The 9,914-nt window shown below is 37.3% G+C and overlaps 1 protein-coding gene across 1 annotated transcript in view; it reads left to right on the top strand.

The window, feature by feature from the left end:
- Positions 1 to 9,914, top strand: part of ARHGAP28 (Rho GTPase activating protein 28) — a 124,638-nt gene that overhangs the window by 98,435 nt on the left and 16,289 nt on the right. The window contains exons 16-18 of the mRNA XM_006868715.1: positions 2,488 to 2,544; positions 3,740 to 3,864; positions 7,354 to 7,418. Of these exons, the coding sequence (XP_006868777.1) occupies positions 2,488 to 2,544; positions 3,740 to 3,864; positions 7,354 to 7,418 (247 nt within the window). The remainder of the gene's footprint in view (positions 1 to 2,487; positions 2,545 to 3,739; positions 3,865 to 7,353; positions 7,419 to 9,914) is intronic.

Raw genomic sequence — 9,914 nt, 5'->3', positions numbered from 1 at the left:
GAGCAGTAGCTCAAAAGAAGGAACAAATCTTTATAGCAAGGCTCATTCCCACCCCCTCCATACACAGAGTAGACAGGGATGGGCAACTTGGACATTGGCTACCCAAAATTTGGGGGCTTCAAAGGCAAGAAGTGACTGGCTTACAAGCTTTCAAGAGGGAATCGAGATCCAGAGAGTGTGGAGGAAGGTAGAATCTCCACTGAGTAGTATCCAATCTGTCTAGGCAGGGCTTATGAAAGGAAATGCAGATAGGTCTCTTGTGATAAAATAGTGAATAATTATTATCAGGACTGATTATGAGGGTTGGAAATGTAAAGGTAAATGTTTTGTAGCAAAAGGAGGGGAGTGATTAACTTTGCAGTCTAGTAGCAGAGGTCCCTGGGACAATCAAGTGAGAAGAGCAGAGAGCGGGACCCTACCCAGAGAAGCAGTGATGCCAGAAATGGAGACAGAGACAATGACATGGAGAGATGGAGCGGCTGGGGACTTTAGACCCAGAGAGGGAGAGGGGCTGTGTGCTGATGACCAGGGAGGCAGGCTTGCAGTGTATACCCTTTGGTTGGTTGATGATGCATGGAGGGGATTGTAACCATGGCAATGAAATGATATACAGTAGGATGATGTAAAGGTAATGTTCTCCCATGCAAGCTATCAAATAATTCACAATAAAACATAAAAAAAAAAAAACTAAAGTTGAGATTATAGTCCCTGTAAACTAGATTTAGAAGGATTATAGCCTCCAGTGTGTCTAAAAATTTGGGGAAAATATTTCACCAGCAATTGGCTAATAAAAGTCATTGAATTTTGATCATTTCAATGGGTAAATTCATTGAATTCCAAAGAAGTTGTGCTTTAGTACAATTGTTTGTGTGGAGGTACATAATGGAAACCAGTTCTAGAAAACTTATCTTTATTGCTTTAATTTAATTTGAGAAATGATCTTAAGTGTCATGCCTTGTATTAGACTTTCATACAGACATACACAAAATTTGCTTTAGGCTTACAGGAGCTTACAGCTAGTACCGAAGAGAAATCTATACAGCAGTCCTGAGCACAACCAGTATCAGGCAGACCAGTGGTACCAGACCAGTGGTGTAGACCATGTGCTAGGACCATGGGGAGGAATGTGTACTCCAACGTGGAGAACTGGTGAAGACTTCATGGAGAAAGTGGCATTTGCACTACATCTTAAAGAGTGAATACTATTTTGGAAGGAGAAAAGAAAGGAAAATTCATTCAGGAAAAGGGAAGAGTAAATGTCAATGCTGCAAAGTGAGAAGTGTTCCTAATGGATTTATCATAATCAGGATGAATGGCTGTATTCCTTATAGATTGTGAATAAAGTCACTTTAAATCAAGTGTAACTAGCACCTTTATTTGCAAATTTAAAATGATCTGTGTTAATTGAGATAAAAGTCCCAAAACCTAAAACTCACCTTTAAACCATTTTAAAGTATACAATTCCATAGATTTAGCATATTTATAATGTTGTACAACTATCACTACTATCTAATCCCCGCCAAAAAAGAAACCCCGATACCTAAGTGCTCACTTCCTATTTCCTGGCAACTTCGAATTTACTTTCTGTCTTTGTTGATTTATGTAACATTTCATATAAATGGAATCATAGATACATGTCTTTTTGTATCTGACCTAGTTCACTTAGTACACTATTTTTAAGGTTCATTCATGTCATAACATATCAGAACCTCATTTCACTTTGTGATTGAATAAGATTTCATTGTCCTTAACACATTTTTTATACATTCAACTATTGATGAACACTGAGATTTCTACATTTTGGCTATGATGAGTAATACTGCAATGAACATAGGTGTATAAGTGTCTGAGTTCTTACGGTCATCTCTTCAGGGTATATATAACTAGGAGTAGAGTTGCTAGGTCATATGGTAATTCTATGTTTAAGTTTTTGAGGAACTAGCAGTTGTTTTTTACAGTTACTGGACCATTTTTATATTTCTTCCAACAATGGGTGAGAGTTCTAATTTCTCTATATCCTCACCAACACTTACTATTTTTGTTTTTTAGGTTCTAGTAATAGTCATTCTAGTAAGTATGGGGTCTAGATGTGGTTTTGGTTTACAGTTCGCTAATGACTTAGGACATTCAGCATCTTTTCATGTACTCGTTAGCCATGTTTACACCTTCTTTGAGAAATGTCTATTCAAGTCCCTGTAACATTTAAAAATTCTTAATTTCAGTTGAAATGGACAATTCATTAACAAGATACAAAAGACTATAGACTAAAAACTGACCACCTCTGACTTTCACTCTGGGAAATGAATAATATTGATGGTGAGATGTGTGCGCCCAGCCCCATGTAGGTGTTATAGACTACCTGAGACACTCTATAGATATACAAGCAAACAGGATTTCATGTTCTACTTTCTCTTCTCACTCAATAGAATCATGTGCTGTTTTCTCAATGTTGTTTTTTTTTTTTTTTTAATAAATGCTTTTCTTTAGGTCACAAGCCCTAAGATTTCAAAAATGCTACAAAAATCACCCTCTACAAGAAGAGTGGTAAGAAAACAAATCATTTCCTGTTCTCTCTATTAACTGCTTATGTAATAGTCTCTGCTTGCAGAAAACACATACATGTATGATTTTGGTCAACCGTGAATTTAATGTGACACATGAAGGAATGGTATAGGGAATCTATACTAACTGATCATTCAAAATGATGTTAGGCAGCTTGTACATAAAGGAATACTAGAGTAAGCTATAGGAGGAGCTGTGATTATAATAACCATAGGTCCAATATTGTCAGGAGAATGGAATTTATCTTACATAGACTTCAGAGAGCTGGAAGGGGAGGTATATAAGATAATCAAATGAGTATTTTAGGAGTGCAGTTTTGACTTCAATTAGCCATATTCACACTGTGCCATTCTCAAATCCCAAATCCTCAAGATCCATTTCCTGGCATGCTCTCTGGTTCTTACTGGTAATATTAAGAAGGTCCTATCAGTACTGACTTTATTTTAAAATATTTTTTCCAGAATGCATATTGAATCAACTCACATAATCCTTTCACATGGACAATGCCATCCTTTAAGAATGTGAAAGTTTAAAACAAACATCTGAGGACTAGCCAGGTCCTCAAACAAGTAAAATATATTTCTGTTCACCTTCTAAGTAGAACATTAATTTTAAAATCATTCCAAGTTTGAAACAAAAGGAAGGGATTTTCCAGTTAATCTTGGCAAAACAAATTTCTTTTAGTTAGGCAGCACTAGTTTTTGAATAGGAGACACTGGTACAAATGGTTAACATGCTTGGCTGTTAACCAAAAGGCTGGAGATTCAGGTCCACACAGGTACCGCAGAAGAAAAGCCTGGCAATCTATTGCTTAAACATTACCCATGGAAAGACTCTATGAAGCACAGTTAAAGCAGCCTTATTTAGGATATTGTCCAAAGAAATGTATTGATAAAAGCATTGTATTTTGAGACAGTTTTATTTCTCTCATGCTTTTAAGGCATTATGAGACTTAAGCATGTAACAAGACTAAAATTCCAGGCAAACTTTAGTCACTAGTGAGCCTCCCTGTAAAAAAAAAAAAAAAAAGGCAGCAATATTATTAGTTAAATAGGAGTCATATTTGCATGTTTTCTCTCTTCACTGCCACTGATTTTCATGACATTCCTTATGTGCAGTCATTGCTCTGATATCCATCCTAATCTGACAGAATGTACATACTTTTTCTCACTGGCAGTCTGACGTACCTGAAGGAGTCATAAGGGTTCACGCGCCACTTCTCTCCAAGGTATCCATGGCCATTCAGCTTAACAGTCAAACCAAAGCCAGAGACATATTGGCCAAATTTCAATATGAGAGCAGGTGAGTAAAAGTGAATGAAGGTATTTGAAAAAGAAAGTGTTTTATTATCAGATTACTAAGCATCCAGACATCCTCCTAAGATCAGGCATAAGACAAGGATTCTTGTTTTCACCACTGCTGTTTGACATTGTACTGAAGTCCTAGCCAGAGCACTTAGGTAAGAAAAAAGTAAAGGCAAAGAAGTTGGCAAAGTAGTGAAACTTTATGCAGATTTAATAATACCATATGTAGAAAATCTCAAAGAATCCACAAGACAGCTACTCGAGCTAATAAACCAATTTAGCAATGCTGCAGGACACAAGATCAGCAAATGAAAATTAGTTGTGTTTCTATATACCAGCAACAAACCCTCTGAAAATAAAATTAGGAAAACCACACATTTTATAATACTATCTAAAAGAATAAAAATAGTATCTAAAGGAATAAAATAACTTCCTTGACCAAGGAAGTTAAAGACCTTTAGCCGAATTTTATAGTTTGCCTTGTAAATTCTGCTAAAAGAAATTAAAGGATATTTAAATCAATGGAAAGACATTCTGTGCTCATGGATTGGAAGACTTAATATAGCTAAGATGACAATTCCATTTAAAAGGATCTACAGAATAATTCAATTTCTATTAAAATTCCAACAGACTTTTTTGCAGACACGAAAAAGCTGATCTTCAAAATCATATGGAATTGAAAGAGGTCCAAATAACCAAAACAATTCTGAAAATCACAAAAGACAGTAGGAGGACTCATAGTTCCCATTTTCAAAATGTATTACAAAGATACAGTAATCAAAACAGTATGGTACTTGTATAAGGGTGCACATAGACTAATGGAATAGAATTGAAAATCCAGAAATAAACCCATAATGCAAATGATTTTCAATAAGCTCTCAAATTCATTTACCATGAGAAGAATCTTTTAAAAACAAACTAGGGTGCCAAGACAACTGAATCTCCACATGCAAAGAATGAAGCTGGGCCCTTTCATCACACCATAAACAAAAACTAATATAAAATGAACCAGTGCCCTAATATAATAGGTAAAACCATAAAACTCATAAGAAAACATAGAGGTAAAGTTTAGGGCTTTCTTTTAGACAATGGATTGTTAGATATGAAACTAAAAGCATTAGCAAATATCTGGAAACCATTTATCTATCAGATAAGGGTTTATTATCCAGAATATATACAGAACTCTCAATGTTCAACAACAATAAGACTAACAACCCAATTTTAAAACTGAGAAAAGACTTAATTAGGCATTTCTCCAAAGAAGGAATATGAATGGCCAATAAACACATGAAAAGATGATCAACATCAGTAGCTATTGTTGTTAAGTACAGTCCAGTCAGTTCCAACTCATAGCAACCCTGTATAGGATTTCCAAGGAGCACCTGGTGGGTTTGAATTACCACCTTGCGGTTCAAACCAACCTTGTGGTCCAGTGCTTATCCTATAGCACCACACCAGCTATTAGGGAAATACATATCAAAACCCTATTGCTTTACACCCATCAGAATGGTATTTTGACTCATAGCGACCCTGTATATAGTTTCCAAGGAGTCGCTGGTGTGTTTGAATTGCTGACCTTGCAATTAGAAATCCAGTGCTAACTGGATTCAGCACCACACCAGGACTCCCAAGACTTGTTATTTCCATCTAGTAGTTCCCACTCATGGTGACCCTATGCACAAGAGAACCTAACATCACCCAGTCCTGTGCAAATACCACCTGTTGTTTAGTGCAGTTGAGTTTCTTCCCACTAATCGAGACCCCATACAGGGCTTCTGAGGAGCAGCTGCTGGGTTTGAACTGTCAATCTTGTGGTTTGCAGGCCAGTGCTGATCCTACAGCGCCATACCACTTGGTATCTCAAAATCAGGAAACATAGTTTTAAAAATTCACAGAATGAAAAAGACAATCAAACACCACATAGCCACAGTTATACTAATATAAAATATCATTGAGACATAAAAGAGATTAAATAAGCAGATACACATGTAGTTGTAAGAAATACTCAGAGAGATTCTGTTTACTCTTAGGTCTAGTTCCCCCAGTAGCAATATCTTATAAAACTCTAGAACGATATCACAATTGAGATGTTGGCATTGATTCAGTTAAAATGCAGGACATTTTTCTCCTGTTTATCTTTTACAGTCACATCCACCTCTTTTTCCACCCATCACTATCCCCACATAAATGTATCACCTTACAGATGCTATCTGAAACGTACAATGTCAAATCTTTTTGTATTGTTTTTTTCTTTTTTTTCACTCTGTGTAATTCCCTGGAGATTCATGCAAGCTGTTGCACATGTCAATAGCTCTTCCAAGAATATTTCAGTAACTATTCATCTGTTGAAGGACATATGGGTTATGACCAATTTTGGACTATTACAAATAAAATTGCTGTGTTGTTGTTGTTAAGTGCCATTGAGTTGATTCCGACTCATAGTGACCCTGTATAGGGTTTCCAAGGAGTAGCTGGTGGGCTTGAACCACCGACCTTGTGGTTAGCGGTCCAGTGCTTATCCTACTGCATATTTGTATATAGGTTTTTGTTTTGTATATAGGTTTTTATATGAACATAATCTTCAGTTCTTTGAGATAAATGTCCATGAGTTTGCCTGCTGGGTAAGATGATAGTTACCTATTTAGTTTTATAAGAAACTGATGAACTGTTTGCTTTACAGTGACAGTATTTTGTATTCCCGTCAGCAATGTAAAGGTGTGATACAGTTTCTCTTCATCCTTGTCAGTATTTGATTTTGTAACTTTTCTTTAGCCATTCTCATTGCAGTGATATCACATTGGGACACATCCTTCTTTCTCTTAATAGATTGCTGAGGACAATCTTTTTTAAGTAACCAGCTGTAAGTGATTCCTGGACTGGGATTGAGATCAGCAATGGCATTTCAGAATCTCCTATGCCACTATTCTAGCCTGGGGTGGAAACATTAAATTTGGAAAACATTTTCTCTGGCTTGCTTGTATCATAGAACAGAGACATTCAATGAAGTCAGTCTTGATCGTTTACAAGACATTAGACACAATTAGAAAGGTGACATGGGCTGTGCAGGGAGTTTCATTCAATTGTGGCAAATACAGAAATGGAACCTGACTTCTTTTGAACAGAGAGCAATGAGGCCAATGACAAGGCAATGTAAAGAAAGCATCCATTGTTCCTTGGGTAACTTCGATGTGTCAGCAACAGTTATGCCTCTAAAATGCAGCTGGCAGAGGCAAATGTAGTGGACTCTTATATTTCTGTAGAGCACCAAAGTATCCCATCTTGGCTTTAGAATAGTCCCATCGTCATTGGACCTGAGCTTTTTGTCTGTGTGAAACAGAAAAACAAAAAACAAATTATCACAACTTCAGTCATAGTAAGGATTTGTGGAGTGCACTTAACTCAAAGCAAAATGAATTTTTGTTACTGTAGTTATTTAATCCACAGATGCTAAGAGATTATTAAAATTTTATTTACTTTCTCATTTTAGACATGGTTCATCAGAATGCATTAAGATCCAGAACCAAAGATTATATGAGATTGGAGGAAATATTGGTAGGTGTTCTTTAATAAAGTTTCCTTCTAAATTCTTTGGCTATTTTTAAAGAATATGTTGCTGTTATTATAAAGTATATTTTGTAGGCTTCTTTAATAAAGTTTAAAGTCAGTAAATATCTAGCTTAAATCTCATATAAGAACAATTGCATGATTTTTCTAGAATGTTTTCAAAATTTAAATGAGAATATTTTACATTTGATATGGAGTAGACTTTGGGGTTCTTCTTAAATTGCTAAGTCTCTTTCCAGAGACTCATGCAAACCAGTGTAGAAAAGAACATTATGAGAACTTTCAGAAACATGAGATCCTTTTTGTTTAACTTTTCTCTTTTCATTCTCAGTCAAAAGCTGTTGTTGTTGAGTGCTTTCCAGTCAGTTCCAACTCATAATGACCCAATATAGGGCTTCTGAGGAGTAGCTGGGTTTGAATCACTAGACCTTGTGGTTCACAGTCCAGTGTTTGTCCTATAGTGCCACACCGGAAGTCCCAGTCAAAGGTTACTCTTCATATTTCCCTGAGATGGGGTGGGGAAATGGAATCAAAAGAAAATCTCCACAATCTCCCTTTACACCTGCTCCTCACTTAGTGACTATCTTGTTATCTGACTATTTTGCATGTTAACAACATACATCTGACAGTAATTAATGCTGGCATGCAAGATGAGAGTAATACTGACTGTGATGGATAAAGTTTCATGTCAACTTAGCTGGACCATGATTCTTAGTGGTTTGGCAATTCTGTAATGATTTAATATGGCAGTTATGTAATTTGTAGTCATCTTCCATTTTGTGATCATAATGCCTATTTTTGCATAATAACCTGTTCTTTGGAATGTAACCATGTCAACTGAGGAATGAGAATTTGTATTGATGCCCTTGTACTCTGGCTCCTTTCCTCCTAGTATTGATGCCTTGTACTCTGCCTCCTGTCCTCCTAGCATGCTCCTATTTAGGGCCAACCTCTCCACTGACTTCTCCTGGAAGAACTGCCCTGTGCAGGGCTTGGCTTCAGGAACCACCCATTCTCTCCTGCATCATCAGAACCTACTCAGAGGCATTAATTCCATCTATGTAAAAATTTATGGCAGTCTCTCTCCTATTTACAAAAGTCTGTCTTCACATCCTTCAAGTTTAATCCCATTTCTCTGCTCCACTTCATGGCAAAATCTCTTTGTACTTCAATTTCTTCCTCCCATTCTTTCTTGAATCCACTCCAGGACAACTGTACCCCCACCGCTCCACCTTAATTGCTTTCTTATCAAGGTCACCAGATAACTCTTAGGCTGTAAAATCCAATAGTTCCTTCTCAGTTACTATGTTCCTTGGCTGACTAAGTTGATTTTTTTCTTCTTTCAAAAACATTCTTTCCACTCTATTGCTCCTTCAGAGTCTTGTTTGCCAACCACTTCTCATCCTGTAAAACTCTTACCATTGGAGACTCTTAGGGCTCTATCCTCAGAACTCTGCGCTATCTACATTTAACATCCTTGATGAATTCAACTGATCTCATGATGCTGCGCAAGATTATATCTCAGGAATTGAAGGGAAATTCCTCAACATAATAAAAGAGCATATATACAAAACCAACAGCCTACATTACTCTCAATGGAGAGAAACTGAAAGTTTTGCCTTTGCGAATAGGAACCAGACAAGGATGCCCTTTGTCATCACTCCTATTCAATATTGTGCTGGAAATATTAGCAAGAACTATATGGCAAGACAGGGAAATTAAAGGCATCCAAATTGGCAAAGAGGAAGTCAAACTCTATTTGCAGATGATGTGATCCTATACATAGAAAACCCCAAAGACTCAGTAAAAAAGCTACTAGACCTCATTGGAAGACTCAACAAAGTGGCAGGATACAAGATCAACATACAAAAATCAGTTGTATTCCTCTATACCTAAAATGACAGTGCTGAAAAGGACATTAGGAAAGCAATACCATTTACAATAGCTGCCTAAAGGATGAAATATCTAGGAATAAATGTAACCAGAGAAGCAAAGGACTTACACAAAGAAAACTATAAAACACCACTACAAGAAACCCAAAGGGACCTACAAAAATGGAAGACTACACCATGCTCCTGGATAGGAAGACTTAACATTGTGAAAATGTCAATACTGCCCAAAGCAATCTGCACATATAATGCAATCTCAATCCAGATTCCAGTGACATTCCTCAAAGAGATGGAAAAAACAATTACAAACGTTATATGGAAAGGAAAGAGACCCAGAATAAAACAAAGCACTGCTTAAGAAGAAGAATAAGGAGCCCCCATGGGACCACACCCTACCCATCGGACTGCGCACGGGAACCCTGCTGACCCCGCCCACCCGTTGTAACAAGTGAGAGCCCCACCCTGCCCATCAGACCCACCACTAGCCCCGCCCCACCTGCCTGATGTAACCCCAGGCCCACTCACTGGTCCCACACAAACTTGCCCCGAGCTCCAGACCCCGTGAGACCCCCGCCTTGCCCACCGGACCCCCCAC

Source organism: Chrysochloris asiatica, unplaced genomic scaffold (genome assembly GCF_000296735.1).
Source record: "Chrysochloris asiatica unplaced genomic scaffold, ChrAsi1.0 scaffold00122, whole genome shotgun sequence".
Classification (NCBI taxonomy): Eukaryota; Metazoa; Chordata; class Mammalia; order Afrosoricida; family Chrysochloridae; genus Chrysochloris; species Chrysochloris asiatica.
The sequence above is the reverse complement of the archived record's forward strand: the minus strand, read 5'-3'. Positions and strand labels throughout refer to the sequence as shown.